The sequence below is a fragment of the Alosa pseudoharengus genome, unplaced genomic scaffold (assembly GCF_046254945.1).
Source record: "Alosa pseudoharengus isolate Yale_2024_CS ecotype anadromous, Long Island Sound unplaced genomic scaffold, YU_APseudo_1.1 YU_APseudo_1.1_scf_1, whole genome shotgun sequence".
Taxonomy (NCBI): domain Eukaryota; kingdom Metazoa; phylum Chordata; class Actinopteri; order Clupeiformes; family Clupeidae; genus Alosa; species Alosa pseudoharengus.
In genome coordinates this window covers 13500503-13518000 of record NW_027468564.1, presented here as the reverse complement: position 1 = coordinate 13518000, position 17498 = coordinate 13500503, and the positions used below count along the sequence as shown (strand labels likewise).

The 17498-nt window shown below is 39.4% G+C and overlaps 2 protein-coding genes across 2 annotated transcripts in view; both read left to right on the top strand.

The window, feature by feature from the left end:
• The window catches only part of LOC143121448 (protein NLRC3-like), a 69941-nt gene extending 66410 nt beyond the window's left edge, over positions 1-3531 (top strand). The window contains exon 12 of the mRNA XM_076281815.1: positions 954-3531. Coding sequence (XP_076137930.1) covers positions 954-993 — 40 coding nt within the window. The 3' untranslated portion in view covers positions 994-3531. The remainder of the gene's footprint in view (positions 1-953) is intronic.
• A 3124-nt stretch (positions 3532-6655) lies between these two features.
• On the top strand, positions 6656-8204 carry LOC143121540 (transmembrane protein 272-like). Its single transcript, XM_076281957.1, has 4 exons — positions 6656-6740; positions 6859-6909; positions 7136-7333; positions 7879-8204. Exons 1-4 carry the CDS (start codon positions 6680-6682, stop codon positions 8070-8072), a joined length of 504 nt encoding a protein of 167 aa, XP_076138072.1. The 5' UTR covers positions 6656-6679; the 3' UTR covers positions 8073-8204.
• The last annotated feature ends 9294 nt before the right edge of the window (positions 8205-17498 follow it).

Here is a 17498-nt window from a genome sequence, read left to right as displayed (position 1 = left end):
TTTAGAATTTGAACCGAAGCATTGGGATGTGATTATGGGACGTGTTTCAACCGATACAGGGGAAAAATGCCTCTGCACACAATTGGATAGAACTAACCAATCAGAGCGATGAAATAGTTTACCTGTGAATCCTGCAGAGAACATCCTTCTCAACAAATTTCTGTTTTCTGTTAGTTTTTTAAAGTTATTGCACAGACACTATAGTATTGTAGGGGAGAGCCGGGACAATTGAAACACAGGACGAATGAAACATTCCAGTTTTCTCCGAGTGTAATGATGATAGACAGACGTCCTTCGGTCAAAACATAAAGCATGTTAACCTCCTTCCTGTTATGTCATTATATCACGAGTTACAGGCGATAAACGAGTTTTGATGGGCAAAAGTAAACTTCATTAGCGGTTAAATTTTTTCGATTTTTAATGAGTGTTTTTCATCCACAATCCCAGACTTTCATATTGCATGTTTGTTTACATGGAAAGCAAAACAAGCTATAGTGACATATGTCTGTGTCGGGACGATTGAAACAAGTGTTCACATTTTGTGGCTGGGGCTGGTTTTCCAGGCTTTTACACGTCCATCCATCTGTCATCTCCCCCTTCTCTCTCTCCCTTCTTGCTATTGACCTTAGTGTGTCTCAGGCTCTCATGCCCAAGGTCACAGGTTCAAGGCCAGTGAGGGACTGTTGAACACAAGTCAGGTCACAAACACCATGAAGAGAATGTGCAGCCATCCCTATTGGTGGAGTCTGACGCCACTCTCTGTGCTTGTGATTGGACCAGTGGTGTTGGACTTCCTGTTTCTGCTGCAGTGTGTCAAATGTGTGAATGTGTTTGTTATGGCTGCTGTTAGTGATGTCACAATAGAGCCCTCTGTCTCTCATGCAGTCTGGCTCACTGGGAGACGGTTGTCATGGACACTGATTGATGATCCTCTTCTCTCCTTTATCCTGCAGGTGGAGTGATCAATGGGATCATTGGAGAAGAACTTTGTAGAGTGTATAAATTATGGTTGTGCCCTGAGGTGGACACACACACAAGCCAAATACATACACACACACACACACACACACACACACACACACACACACACACACATACATACCAGCAGCACACACACACACAGACCAGCAGCACACACATACACACACACAAGCTAGCAGCATTGGGGAGTGTCTGGATATGGTCTGAGGTCTTCCTGAGTGGAACTCAGCAGTGAGATGAATGGAGAAGAGGAGGGCCAGTCACTCTCCAACATGTGCACAGATGGACAAATGGACTGTGGTGGACATTGTGTGAATGTCAGGATCTGTTGTATCTATGTGATATTGTTTTGTCATGTATGAAACCATGTGGACTGGGGTGGACACTGTATTAACATCTATCACCATCTGTTGTAAAATATGTCTTCAGTCAGTTTTTTTTTTTACAATGTAATGATATATCTCTGAACTTCTTTGAGCATGTAGCTTCTATTGCAAAATCATGTCGGTTTATGCTTTACAACATTAGGAAGATCAGACCTTATCTGACACAAGATTCCACACAACTTCTTGTTCAGACCATGGTCATCTCTAAGCTGGACTATTGTAATTCACTATTAGCTGGCTTACCCGCTTGTGTAATACGATCAATACAGCTGATTCAGAATGCTGGAGCACGCCAGGTCCTCAATCAGCCAAAGAGGACACATGTAACTCCTCTCCTAGTTACTCTCCATTGGCTCCCTATAGTAGCCTGAATTCAATTTAAATCTCTCACTTTGGCCTATAGGACACTGACTGGATCTGCTCCTAGTTATTTTAATTCAATAATCAAGCCTTACATCCCCAACCGCCCACTGCGGTCTTCTGATGAGCGTCTGTTATGTCGACCAGTCATAAAAACTAGGTCTAATTCCAGACTCTATTCCTCAGTGGTTCCATGTTGGTGGAATGAGTTGCCCAGTGCTCTCCGTTCCTGAGGTAGTTTTGGGTCGTTTAAGAGGGGTCTAAAGACATTCCTATGCAACATGTACTTAGTTGTTTAAGCGCTTATGTGTTATGGTTTGTATGATATTGTTTTATTTACATTACGCTGTTAATTTATTTGACATTACTGTTTATTATTGATATTCTCCTTAATGTAGTCTTAGCATGTCATTGTTTTTATATTATTGATTGAATAGACACATTATTGTTTTATTATTGCCTTTCCCCTCATTTTCATTGCTTATTTTTATTAGGCTATTGATTGAATTGATAATGTTGTTTATTATTACTATTCTCCTTATTATATTTGACCAACATTCTAATCTGTTCCCTGTTCAATTTTAAATATTATGTTGTTTTGTATTTATGTGTCGCTTTGGACAAAGGTGTCTGCTAAATCCATAACCATAACTATATACCGGTATATAAGTATATTTGTTGGGCTTTTTTGGCTTTATTTGGACAGGACAGTGGAGAGTGACAGGAAGGACCTGTACATGGTACGGGCGCTGTAGCCTGCTGCGCCACAGTATAATATATAATGTAATTATATTTACTTCAATTATATTTAATGAATATGTTTGCTCTTATAAATTGCTGTTTTCTAAAACGGTGTGTACATACCGGTACTTTGAATATAGTACATGGTCATTATGTATTGTGATGTAATTCCTCTTTGATTATAGTACATTGTCATTATGTATTGTGATGTAATTCCTCTTTGAATATAGTACATTGTCATTATGTATTGTGATGTAATTCCTCTTTGAATATAGTACATTGTCATTATGTATTTAAGCAATATAGCACGAGTGAGAGTGGGATTGGTCATGGATATTCCCACGGGTGTTGTTCGGCCATAGGCAACAACAGCCATGGGAATATCCAAGACCAATCCCACGATCACGAGTGCTATATTGCTTTAATACAACAATTCTACCACAAACTAAATAATCTGAAAACACCCCATTATTGTTTAAAAATGTTCATTTCGACATTGTTCTTACGCATCAAAAAATAGTTCCCTTTTCCATAGACAGCATCTTGGTTGCTAGGTAACCAACATTCCAGAGCCCTCGTTACGGGTCTTTGTGGTTTACGTGTCTTCTTGAAAGAAATGTTGAAAGTCGGGCCGAAATCACATTCATATCTAGCGTTGCTGCATGCATGTTACAAGGACGCTGGGCTATGTCATGTAAGGGACATGGTACTGCAAAAAAACGGAAATATAGCCTACATTGCAGAACCACTCAACTTTATTAATTCATGGTGAATAAATGTTGGTGCAAAATCTGAGTTGAAATGTCCAGGGATATTCCAACTCATGGAACGTCTCTCGGCCAATCAGAAACAAATTAATAGTTTCATAAAACCCAATTGTTGTATAATGTAATGTAATTCCTATTTGAATATAGTACATTGTCATTATGTATTGTGATGTAATTCCTCTTTGATTATAGTACATTGTCATTATGTATTGTGATGTAATTACTCTTTGATTATAGTACATTGTCATTATGTATTGTGATGTAATTACTCTTTGATTATAGTACATTGTCATTAAGTATTGTGATGTAATTCCTCTTTGAATATAGTACATTGTCATTATGTGTTGTGACACAAAACATGCACATCTCTATATAAGGCTCTGTCACTGTGGGCTCAGACTGACTAGTTTGAATTGTACAGTGAGATGGAACCAGTTGCTGATGTTATCACACATGTAGCCTAGCAACCAGTCAAATTTAGCGACAAATAGGTGAAGCATACACACACACGCATCACTCACAGCTGATGTATGACATAACCCCTCCCTCCATGCCACAGCCGAACTGTGGCCACACTTATACCTTTTCTTAATATAGTTATATATATAGACTTTATTCTTGCACAGTTGGACTTACTCATTTGCACCATCACCATGACACTCACTCACACAGAGCACCTTACCTTACTATGCACAGAGAATCACAGGCTCAGTCCATGCCTCAGTCATCGCAAGTGGATACTGTTTTTAGAATTGATTTAGATTAAGTGTTATTTACAGTAGTATAATTTGTATTTTAGTATATTTAGTATATTCTTTATCTTCTACTGTCCTTATTGCTTAGTTGTGTTTTTTATATGATATACTTTTAATTACTTTTTTCTGCTGTTAGTGAATGTGTGTGTGTTGTCTGTATGCTACTGAGACCTTGAATTTCCCCTGGGGATCAATAAAGTATCTATCTATCTATCTATCTATCTATCTACTTTATATATCTGATGTGCTGGCTGGATGATGTTTTATTTCTGTACTTCTACTTATTTAGAACATATTCTATCTCACAATTTCACCACAGTGTGCAGTTTCTAATAATCAGTGCTGACATGTGTGACTATGGGTGTGTCTAAATGTGGGAACGTTCTTAACAGTGTCACAGTGTCAGCTGACAGACACCCCTTCACCACAGCAGGTCCATGCTGTGTGTTTGTGGTGATTAGGTCCATCTCTGGTGATTAGGTCCATGCTGTCTGTCTGGTGATTAGGTCCATCTGTGTGTCTGTGGTGATTGGGTCCATCTGTGTGTCTGTGGTGATTAGGTCCATCTGTGTGTCTGTGGTGATTAGGTCCATCTGTGTGTCTGTGGTGATTAGGTCCATGCTGTGTGTCTGTGGTGATTAGGTCCATCTGTGTGTCTGTGGTGATTAGGTCCATCTGTGTGTCTGTGGTGATCAGGTCCATGCTGTGTGTCTGTGGTGATTAGGTCAGGTCCATGCTGTGTGTCTGGTGATTAGGTCCATCTGTGTGTCTGTGGTGATTAGGTCCATCTGTGTGTCTGTGGTGATTAGGTCCATCTGTGTGTCTGTGGTGATTAGGTCCATCTGTGTGTCTGTGGTGATTGGGTCCATACTGTCTGTCTGTGGTGATTAGGTCCATCTGTGGTGATTGGGTCCATCTGTGTGTCTGTGGTGATTAGGTCCATCTGTGTGTCTGTGGTGATTGGGTCCATACTGTCTGTCTGTGGTGATTAGGTCCATCTGTGGTGATTGGGTCCATCTGTGTCTGTGGTGATTGGGTCCATCTGTGTGTCTGTGGTGATTAGGTCCATCTGTGTGTCTGTGGTGATTGGGTCCATACTGTCTGTCTGTGGTGATTAGGTCCATCTGTGGTGATTAGGTCCATCTGTGTGTCTGTGGTGATTGGGTCCATACTGTCTGTCTGTGGTGATTAGGTCCATCTGTGGTGATTGGATCCATCTGTGTGTCTGTGGTGATTAGGTCCATCTGTCTGTCTGGTGATTGGGTCCATCTGTGCATCTGTGTGTGTGCCTCCTCTCATAAAGGTCATCATATATATCTGCCAAATGGTCATTCAGATTAGGATCAGCAATTCAATGGGAATCAAGGGCAGGACTTTTACTTTCCCATGGTGCTTGTAATTTTGTTTTGACATGATAATTGTGCGGTTGTTACTTTTGTTTCATTCATTTTTGAGCGCGTGCACACACACACACCAAAGCAGAGGCAGTACCATTCTGAAATTGTTATATGTTAACATAATATTTCAGCAGACTAGCCAGTTGATGTCAAATAGGACATTGCACAGTATATATCAACACAAAGATTATTTAATGATGTTCTGATGACAGGAAGTGAAACCTGCCCACTGATGGTAGTTTAGAGGTAAAAAGTGTACATGATGAGATACACAAGGCCTATTCTTCAACTGTTGAGTCTCATCCGCTTAGAGACTTAGAACACTTAACCACAACAGTGTCAGTCTTTCCGGAGCAGTAGCATGATGTTTACATTTACGTGACCAGACGTGGGGGAGTTTCAGCACTAGCTTTTCACTAGTTGTGCTGACGGAAGAGATGACGCACAAACAGTTAGCAGTATCACAACAAAGAGTGTCGAGGGAAGAGTTGCCACTGGTCATCAACTTCTAAAGTTATCGCAGGTAATTTGCACTGTTACACTTACCATTACCATTCTCATTGGACTACACATTGTAGTGCATATTAGATATTGCATTTCTCTTGAGGTGTGTTTGATGTAATCTCTGTTTTAATTGCTTATAATTTGTTGCATTTTATGTTATGCTAGGTTGTTTTTATTAAGTCATTAACTCAACAACAGTGTGACTACTAATATAATATATAATGTTATATCATATTATATTATATTAACTGTGTTTTGCACCTGAGCCACCTCTGAAGTTCTCTGTCGTTTGAGATACTTCACAATGTTGTAGGCTAGTGTGCTTAATCACAAGTGATCCCCATGCCACACTGTAGTGATACTTTGTGATGTTGTAGTGTGCTTAATCACAAGTGATCCCCATGCCACACTGTAGTGATACTTTGCGATGTTGTAGTGTGCTTAACCACAAGTGATCCCCATACCACACTGTAGTGATACTTTGTGACGTTGTAGTGTGCTTAATATAATCACAAGTGACCCCCATGCCACACTGTAGTGATACTTTGTGATGTTGTAGTGTGCTTAATATAATCACAAGTGATCCCCATGCCACACTGTAGTGATACTTTGTGATGTTGTAGTGTGCTTGATCACAAGTGATCCCCATGCCACACTGTATAGTGATACTTTGCGATGTTGTAGTGTGCTTAATCACAAGTGATCCCCATGCCACACTGTAGTGTAGTGTGCTTGATCCTTGTTTGTACCATTCTGTATTTTTGCAGTATAGATATTGATTATAGACGATGGATGCCAGGACTGTCCTGCAAACCCAACTCTCCTTCTTATGCAGTAAACCTGTTGTAGGTGGGTAGGTCACAAGGTTTCACTTGCTGTTGCATTTTTCTCATTCATTCTCGTTTCAACTTGCAGAAATCTGGGTAGACACAACATGTCTTTAATTATAAGTTCTGTTCCCCTACAGTATCTGCTCAGCTTCTAGGGCTCCCCATACCCATTGCAGAGATTGTAATTGGTGAGTGCCTTTACGTCTATTTAATTAGTTGAATTATTTAAATTAGTGGAATTTTTATTTAAATTAGTTGAATATCCCCTGGGGATCGATAAAGTATCCATCTATCTATCTATCTATCTATCTATCTATCTATCTAATTAATTTACTTCAGTTGCTGCTAGCCAATATTTGAATATGTAAAGGTGCATGATCTTCACATGGCCTCACTCTCTGTTCCCATCCCAAGGTGCGCTGTACCTGGATAGCTGTCCGCTACAGAGGTACATACCTATCTACCTGGTGGTGACAGGGGTCATCGCCTTGTCCTTTGTGCTCCAGACCTTCCTGCCTTCATCACTGTATGAAGGTAACGAGCGGATCCGCCGCATCTGGACCGTATGGCTCTCCGTCATCTCCCTCTTCAACTTCTGTTTTCTCATCGCTGGTAAGAAATCGCAAGTCAACCCTACAGCAATGATGTAAATCCATTATGATGTAAATCCATTATGATGTCATACATAAGATGTAAGAGTAAAGGCCCATTCACACCAAGAACGATAATGATAGCGATAACTATAAATAAATATTGTTCTCGTTATATGAATGACGACGTTCACACATAAACTATAACAATAATGACATGAAGAACGATATTGTTGGGGATCACTTTCAGAGCGATTTTCAGAACGATAAAAAGTTATTAGCCAATCAGAACTCATCAAATTTTAACCGTCACATTCATTAACACAAGGAGACACTTTGTTTATTGTCGTTCATTGTGAACGCTTTTATCGTTATGGTTATAGTTATCGTTATTGTTAGCGTTCTTGGTGTGAATAGGTCTTAAGGAGAGATACAAGATGTCATATTTAATGTTGTAACTCAAGTTGTTTTATTTTCTATGAATAGATTGCATTTTCACAATTGGTTTATATCAACAGATGATAAGTGTTTCTGTATAATTAAGATGGTCTGTCTGTCTGTCTGCAGGCAGCGTGTGGATCTATTCAATATACAAGCCCAACTACAATCCAGCTGAAGGGCCCTACTGTGATAAGACTCTCTACCTGTTTGCATTTTGGATGACCACACTGATCTACATATTAGCAGCCTTATTGTTCATTGTTGTGTGTTGTGTCCCTTGCATTGCCCTTTTGATGGCAACAGGTGAACAGGGTTTTTAACTAGCAGATATCACTACGAAATTTCCCTAGTTTATTACTAACATTAACAATAACATTCTGTAATTTAATGTTTAAATGTGCAAATTAGGCATCATCTCATTCAGGGACATGCACATACATTTTGAGGGGCAATAATTGTGGCTCTTGTCTTTTTGAAAAACAAATATTTGTCTTCATGAGGTATTTTTGTTTCTCAGAATAAATGTGATTCCCCTCAAGATTTGGTTTCTCCTTGTTTCCACCTTTTAGTGATCTATCATGATCTCTCAATGATTTTCTGTCCCTGCTTTTTGTCAACGTTCAGGCTCTATTTTAACGATCTTAAATGCAGTGTCAAGTAGATGGTTTAAATATTTTAGATAGAGCACTTACTGTTAATTGATGCTGCTATCTAGGAACGTTAAATATAAGGTAGGCTACTCAGGGCTCAAACAAGTTGGCAAGTAAGAATCACATTTTTAGGGGCGTTCCAATTGCAACTTCCTGTTCGTAACTGGGAATATGATGTAGGAGTACAATTGGAACACACCATAACAACAGGTTGTTCAATTGGAACACACCATAACAACAGGTTGTTCAAAAGTGATCTGAGTGAATTTTGGCTCTTGGATTGAATCAGATCTTGAAAACCCAATATTGGTTTTGATTTGGATAACATGTTTAATATGTGTTCTTTTTCGAAGAATTGGAATTTACTTCATTAAAAACAGGATTAGATTAGAACAGATTAAACTTTATTGTCATTGCACAGACTACAAGTACAAAGCCAACGAAATAAAAGCAACAGTTCATTTGTTGTACAACTAAGAAGACACATTTTCCCTTGGGATGATACCATGGCCTCTATAAATTGACGGAGAACTTAGCAACGGATAGCTTTAATCCCTGAAAATAATACAGGCCTATATTTTTATTTTTTGGAAGGGGCACCTCAGTCAAAGATGGCAGACGGGAAGTTGCCTGGGCAACTTTAGCCCTGCCCTGTACACATCCCTAAGCTCATTAAATATGCACTTATTTGAATACATTTTTAAAAACAAAATAGCATAGGATAAAGCCAGGTTCAAATTTAGTTTTCATTGTGTTCACATATTAATTGGGAAAAAATAGAGAGGGATTTATGGATATATACTTTTGTTATCCTGTATATCAGAATATACTGTGAATAGCCTTAAAAATCAATATACCAAGACTGGAAAGTTTTGTGTTTTTAAGTGCTTCTGAAGCACTTAAAATATTTCATTCTCATAGTGCGAAAGGAAACTCATTTTGAGAAAACAGCCTTGAAACACAGCCAAGGAGATTCTGTTCTCAACTCCATACATACCACATGGTCATCCATATAGAGAGCTAAGTGCCCCATATATACCACATGGTCATCACTGCCCATATATACCACATGGTCATCACTGCCCCACATGGTCATCACTGCCCATATATATCACATGGTCATCACTGCCCATATATACCACATGGTCATCACTGCCCATATATACCACATGGTCATCACTGCCCCACATGGTCATCACTGCCCCATATATACCACATAGTCATCACTGCCCCACATGGTCATCACTGCCCATATATACGGCATGGTCATCACTGCCCATATATACCATATGGTCATCACTGCCCCATATATACCAAATAGTCATCACTGCCCCACATGGTCATCACTGCCCATATATACCACATGTTCATCACTGCCCCACATGGTCATCACTGCCCATATATACCACATGGTCATCACTGCCCATATATACCACATAGTCATCACTGCCCCACATGGTCATCACTGCCCATATATACCACATAGTCATCACTGCCCCACATGGTCATCACTGCCCATAAATACCACATGTTCATCACTGGCCATATATACCACATGGTCATCACTGCCCCACATGGTCATCACTGCCCATATATACCACATGGTCATCACTGCCCCACATGATGTCAGCCATCAACTTAACCTGTGTGCTTTATAGTGTACTAGTCATCCAACACCTTAACCTGTGTGCTTTATAGTGTACTAGTCCAGTGTTTTTCAACTTTTTTTGTGCCACGGCACACTTTTGACACTTAAAATGTCCCACGGCACACTAACATCCTGTGTGAAGAAAAAATAAACATACCATAGCCTAAAACTTCAAATAATACACAGATATGGCCTTATTATGGCTTCTATGCAAGACCTGCTCAATAAAACAAGAGCCCTCTGTTTCATTTGTAGGTGACTATATCTAATTTAATTGTTGTTATGAACTGGATATGTGATGATTCTGTGAATACTGCATATGGGGCCCCCGTTGTACTTTATAGAGGCCTAGTCAACCATCAACTTAACCGATCTGTTAACTGTCATTAGCTTAGATGATCTACACAACACTTTAGTCTACCTGTAGCAGCAGATGATCTACACAACACTTTAGTCTACCTGTAGCAGCAGCCAGCTAAATGCTGCTCCACTAACCAAGCTTAACCAAGCAATACTCTGCAAGCTCTATACAGTTGCTGTACAGAAATGTGTGAGCCTTTACCTACATGTCATATTTCTGTACTTATAATTATTTAGAACAGATTCTCAAATCTCACAATTTTACTGGTACTGTGTGCAGTTTCTAATAATCAGTGCTGACCTGTGTGACTGTATGTGTGCATGTCTAAATGTGGGAACGCTCTTAACAGTCTCACAGGGTCAGGAAACAGAGTGCTTCACCACAGCTGTTTCAGAATCTTCTAGAAGCAGCGGCAGTGTGATGTGAGACACGCGCTGTCTGTCTGTGGTAATAAACACGTGTGTGTGTGTGCGCATGTGTGCATGCGTGTGTGTGTGTGTGGGGGGTACTTCAATGAAGAAGAACTAGACAGCATTAAGAGGCACCCTATATGTTTTTACCTTAAAGTTACATTGACCTGAGCTCATGCAAGTCAGAAAGGGGGAGATACTATTGGGAAAAGGTTCCAGTGGGGGCTGGCATAGAAGCAAAGAGGGGGAGTGAGGGTGTGTTTGTGTGTGTGTTTCAATGTACAGAAGCACACATAACAGTACACTGACCATTTTCTCACCCATTCATTTCTAATGGACGGTCATTTTTTGACCGGGAATACACATGGGTGTTCTAGAGTTAAATAAAACACTCAAATTGTTATGAAATTATTTGTTTTCTGTGTTCAGATGCCCGGTGTTACCAAATTCATGGATTCTCATGGTAGTCAGAATAAGTTAACAATATTTTTGAGTGAAAATTATTGTCAATCGGTCACATTTGCCCGCGAACACAACAGGAGGGTTAAGTCTCATCCACTTAGAGACTTAGTTCCACAACAGTTTCAGTCTTTCCAAAACAGTAGCATACGTGACCAGACGTGGGGGAGTTTCAGCACTAGCTTTTCACTAGTTGTGCTGACAGAAGAGATGGCGCACAAACAGTTAGTACTTAGCATTAGCAACATACACTTAGCATTACCAACCTCACAAACAGTTAGCATCTAGCATTAGCAACATCACAATCAGTTAGTACTTAGCAGTAGCAGCATCAAAACAAAGACTGTCGAGGGAAGAGTTGCCACTGGTCATCAACTTCTAAAGTTATCACAGGTAATTTGCACTGTTACACTTACCATTACCATTCTCATTGGACTACACATTGTAGTGCGTATTAGACATTGCATTTCTCTTGAAGTGTGTTTGATATAACGGCTGTTTTAATTGTTTATACTTTGCTGTATGTAATTTAAGGAACTACAGAAGAGTTGATTTTATGTTATGCTAGTTTGTTTTTATTAAGTCATTAACTCAAAAACAGTGTGACTACTAATATATTACCATATACAGGACAAACACACATTCACTTACACACATCATGTTCATCTAATCTTAATGATGAAGTGAAAGTGCAGAATGACGGTGTTTCAGAGGTGAAAAGTGTAAAGTGTACGTGACCAGATGCACACAAGATGGACGCTTACGTGCCTCTCAGCAGCCTAGAGGCACACGCCACTTCACCACAACGGTTTCAGTCCTCTTGCAGCACTAGCCTGGTTTCAGTTTCAATCCAAAAGCCCTTACATCACTAGACTGTCTAGTTGATGTCTAGTCTAGTACCCTGATAGCACAGGGGCGTTGAATCCACGTTGAATCAACCTCCGCCGCTTCAAACGAACGTGGATTCAACGCCCCTTTGCTATCTGGGTAACACTTGTCAGTGTATATTATATATTTACTTATACAGAATACGTACTCTAGACTGTCTAGTTGACGTCTAGTCTAGTAACACTTGTCAGTGTATATTATATATTTACTTATACAGAATACGTACTCTAGACTGTCTAGTCTAGTAACACTTGTCAGTGTATATTATATATTTACTTATACAGAATACGTACTCTAGACTGTCTAGTTGACGTCTAGTCTAGTAACACTTGTCAGTGTATATTATATATTTACTTATACAGAATACGTACTCTAGACTGTCTAGTTGACGTCTAGTCTAGTAACACTTGTCAGTGTATATTATATATTTACTGTCTAGTTGGCGTCTAGTCTAGTAACACTTGTCAGTGTATATTATATATTTACTTATACAGAATACGTACTCTAGACTGTCTAGTTGGCGTCTAGTCTAGTAACACTTGTCAGTGTATATTATATATTTACTTATACAGAATACGTACTCTAGACTGTCTAGTTGGCGTCTAGTCTAGTAACACTTGTCAGTGTATATTATATATTTACTTATACAGAATACGTACTCTAGACTGTCTAGTTGACGTCTAGTCTAGTAACACTTGTCAGTGTATATTATATATTTACTTATACAGAATACGTACTCTAGACTGTCTAGTTGGCGTCTAGTCTAGTAACACTTGTCAGTGTATATTATATATTTACTTATACAGAATACGTACTCTAGACTGTCTAGTTGACGTCTAGTCTAGTAACACTTGTCAGTGTATATTATATATTTACTTATACAGAATACGTACTCTAGACTGTCTAGTCTAGTAACACTTGTCAGTGTATATTATATATTTACTTATACAGAATACGTACTCTAGACTGTCTAGTTGACGTCTAGTCTAGTAACACTTGTCAGTGTATATTATATATTTACTTATACAGAATACGTACTCTAGACTGTCTAGTTGACGTCTAGTCTAGTAACACTTGTCAGTGTATATTATATATTTACTGTCTAGTTGGCGTCTAGTCTAGTAACACTTGTCAGTGTATATTATATATTTACTTATACAGAATACGTACTCTAGACTGTCTAGTTGGCGTCTAGTCTAGTAACACTTGTCAGTGTATATTATATATTTACTTATACAGAATACGTACTCTAGACTGTCTAGTTGGCGTCTAGTCTAGTAACACTTGTCAGTGTATATTATATATTTACTTATACAGAATACGTACTCTAGACTGTCTAGTTGGCGTCTAGTCTAGTAACACTTGTCAGTGTATATTATATATTTACTTATACAGAATACGTACTCTAGACTGTCTAGTTGACGTCTAGTCTAGTAACACTTGTCAGTGTATATTATATATTTACTTATACAGAATACGTACTCTAGACTGTCTAGTTGGCGTCTAGTCTAGTAACACTTGTCAGTGTATATTATATATTTACTTATACAGAATACGTACTCTAGACTGTCTAGTTGACGTCTAGTCTAGTAACACTTGTCAGTGTATATTATATATTTACTTATACAGAATACGTACTCTAGACTGTCTAGTTGACGTCTAGTCTAGTAACACTTGTCAGTGTATATTATATATTTACTTATACAGAATACGTACTCTAGACTGTCTAGTTGGCGTCTAGTCTAGTAACACTTGTCAGTGTATACTATATATTTACTTATACAGAATACGGACTCTTTCTCACCTGTGCTTGCATAACCATAACTTTCATGCTTATCTCAAATGTTGTATATATTATCATGCATCTATATCATATCATGCATCTATATCATATAACTCTGTGTGTGACAGTGTGTGTACTCTTTCTCACCTGTGCTTGCATAACCATAACTTTCAAATGTGATATTATCTGCTGTGCAGACATATGTGTGCTATTTCCCTCAAGTCATCTACTGTATAGAGTCAAACAGCGGCAGTGTGATGTGAGACATGTGCTGTCTGTCCGTGGTAATAAACACACACACACACGCGCACACACACACACACACACACACACACACACTGTAATTGTGTCACAAGTCCATGTATTTATGTGTCCCTGATCAGCAAGGTCCGAATTTCTCAGCCACATGGTCATCCAGATTGGGTTCAGTGTTCAGTTATTTCCATGTTTTCATTTACTTTGCAAATGAGTAATAGTGCTCACGAACGCTTGCATTGAATGCAGTGCTGAGACGCATCAAAAAGTGTGAAGACATGTTCAACTTTTGCTGCACTGACGGACAGTCAAAATCAAATTACAGTTGTGCTCAGTGTTGGTTTAGACCTACATGGGGCAGAATCCTGCTAAGGGGCCTTCCTACCTTAACTCTGAGGGCCAAAATGTAACCATTTTTTTATATAGCCGCACCTGACACCCCAGTGCCAATTCAACCGTCCCATCCCATTTTGGATGTCTATGGAAGTTACCAAATATTTTTTTTTCCCTCATAAATGGCTAGGGGAAAGAAAAATAATTGTGTGAATCACCTGACATCTCGAGCACACACATTATTACATTTAAAGATGCGGTTTTTTTCCACCCACCAACACCACTTCCAGCAGCAACCTAGTTTTCCAAAGAGGTATCCCATCCAAGTACCAACCAGGCCTACACCTGCTTAGCTTCAGTAATTCAGCTAAGACAAAGTATCCATTGGTCTGGCTGCTGGCACAAACTCAGTACACACGTGTTATTAACCCCTAGGTTAGAAGTTAGGTTAGAAGTTAGCAAGCAAAATGATCTTCCACTCTGTGCATAACCATACCCTTCAAGCTTATTAAAAATTATTAGAACTGTGGCAGGGTTGAATAAAGGAATTACACAGTATCAACACACACACACACACACACACACACACAGACACACGCATGCTGCACACACACATGGTCTGAGAGTCGTTCAAGCACTTTTTGGGAAACTCCCAGAATAAAGCTTCCATCTGGCCACTCTACCATAAAGGCCTGATTGGTGGAGTGATGCACTGATGTTTGTCCTTTACGCTTCTCTAATCCTCTCAAAGGAACTCCTGATCTCCATTGAGGAGAGTCTTCATAAGACTGAACCCAGAAAAAAGACAGGAGCACATGGTTAGTTAATGCGAGTTTTTTTTTTACTGGTGCTGGTGACTAACGTTTCAACATGATAGTGTCTTCATCAGAGTCAAAAGTATTCATAAGTATTATCAATAATGGATATTTCAGTCTTTTACTTTTTATAAATTTACAAAACTCAAAGTACCTGTTTTGTGCACCACTTGTTGTGAAGTGTTGGAGTATCGTGTGTAGATTGATGAGAAGAAAAAAACAATTGAACCCATTTAAAGACGATTCTGAAACATAACAAAATGTGGGGAAAGTGAAACACTGTGAATACTTTCTGTATGCACTGTAATGCTATTACTATGCTAATGCTATTACTATGCTAATGTTATTACAACTTGTATAAGTGTGACATACAGATGTATTTGCATGTATGTGATGGTAATGTACATTAAAGCGATACTCCACCATTTGGGGAAATACACTCATTTTCCACCTCCCCTCGAGTTAAAGAGATGCTAATGGTCTAATCTGATTCAATGAGCTGGAGCTAAAAGTGCTACTGTCAGACTCAGAGAACGGCTGGATGAACTGGGGAAAGGTAAAACTCAATTGTTTAACTCCATGGGAGGTGGAAAATGAGTGTATTTCCCCAAATAGTGGAATATCCCTTTAAACATAAACATTAAGGAGAGGAGAGAGGCAGAATGTCCCTTTAAACATAAACATTAAGGAGAGGAGAGAGGCAGAATCATGATGGTTATAAACATTAAGGAGAGGAGAGAGGCAGAATCATGATGGTTGAGTCATGTTTTGATGTACTTATGTTTACCACCATCTGCTGGACTGAGGTGTAGTGGCAAGTGTTGTGCGGCAAGAGACCTGGTTGTCTTGTGTCAAGAATGAAGTGTTCAAATAATGTGACTTTCTTTTTGTGATGTTTAGAGTAAGTTTGGTTACCCTCTCCTTACTGTTTTCCTTGTTTGTTCCCAACTTGTGTTTTTTTAGCATTGTACTATCAGAGACCATGGATTCCGATGCTGTACTGGGAAGAAAAATCTCCTGTTTATCCAGTACACCTGTGTTAGGTAGGCCATATAAACAATACACCTGTGCTAGGTAGGCCACAAGGTTTCACCTGCCATGTAACTAGTACACCTGTGCTAGGTAGGCCATGTAATCAATACACCTGTGCTAGGTAGGCCACAAGGTTTATAATCAGTACACCTGTGCTAGGTAGGCCATGTAATCAGTACACCTGTGTTAGGTAGGCCACAAGGTTTCACCTGCCATATAATCAATACACCTGTGCTAGGTAGGCCACAAGGTTTCACCTGCCATGTAACTAGTACACCTGTGCTAGGTAGGCCATGTAATCAATACACCTGTGCTAGGTAGGCCACAAGGTTTATAATCAGTACACCTGTGCTAGGTAGGCCATGTAATCAGTACACCTGTGTTAGGTAGGCCACAAGGTTTCACCTGCCATATAATCAATACACCTGTGCTAGGTAGGCCACAAGGTTTCACCTGCCATGTAACTAGTACACCTGTGCTAGGTTAGCCATGTAATCAATACACCTGTGCTAGGTAGGCCACAAGGTTTATAATCAGTACACCTGTGCTAGGTAGGCCATGTAATCAATACACCTGTGTTAGGTAGGCCACAAGGTTTCACCTGCCATGTAATCAATACACCTGTGCTAGGTAGGCCACAAGGTTTCACCTGCCATGTAACTAGTACACCTGTGCTAGGTAGGCCATGTAAACAGTACACCTGTGCTAGGTAGGCCATGTAAACAGTACACGTGTGCTAGGTAGGCCACAAGGTTTCACCTGCCATGTAATCAATACACCTGTGCTAGGTAGGCCACAAGGTCACCTGCTGTTGCATTTTTCTCAGACCTTTAATACATTCTTGTTTCAACTTGCAGAATTATGGGTAGATACAACATGTCTTTAATTATAAATTCTGTTCCCCAACAGTATCACTTAAGCTTCTAGTGTTTCCCATATCCATTGCGGAGATTGTAATGGGTGAGTACCTTTAAGTCAATTAATTTACTTCAGTTGCTGCTAACCAGTATTTGAATATGTAAACGTGCATGATCTTCACATGGCGTCACTCTCTGTTCCCATCCTAAGGTGCACTGTACCTGGATAGCTGTCCGATACAGAGGAAAATACCT

Excerpts from the sequence above, each read along its gene's own strand:
- LOC143121540 (XM_076281957.1), top strand. The coding sequence starts at position 6,680 with ATGGATGCCAGGACTGTCCTGCAAACCCAACTCTCCTTCTTATGCAGT. Across the intron at positions 6,741-6,858 it reads ATGCAGTAAACCTGTTGTAG|TATCTGCTCAGCTTCTAGGG; the intron begins GTGGGTAGGTCA and ends GTTCCCCTACAG. Across the intron at positions 7,334-7,878 it reads CTTCTGTTTTCTCATCGCTG|GCAGCGTGTGGATCTATTCA; the intron begins GTAAGAAATCGC and ends GTCTGTCTGCAG.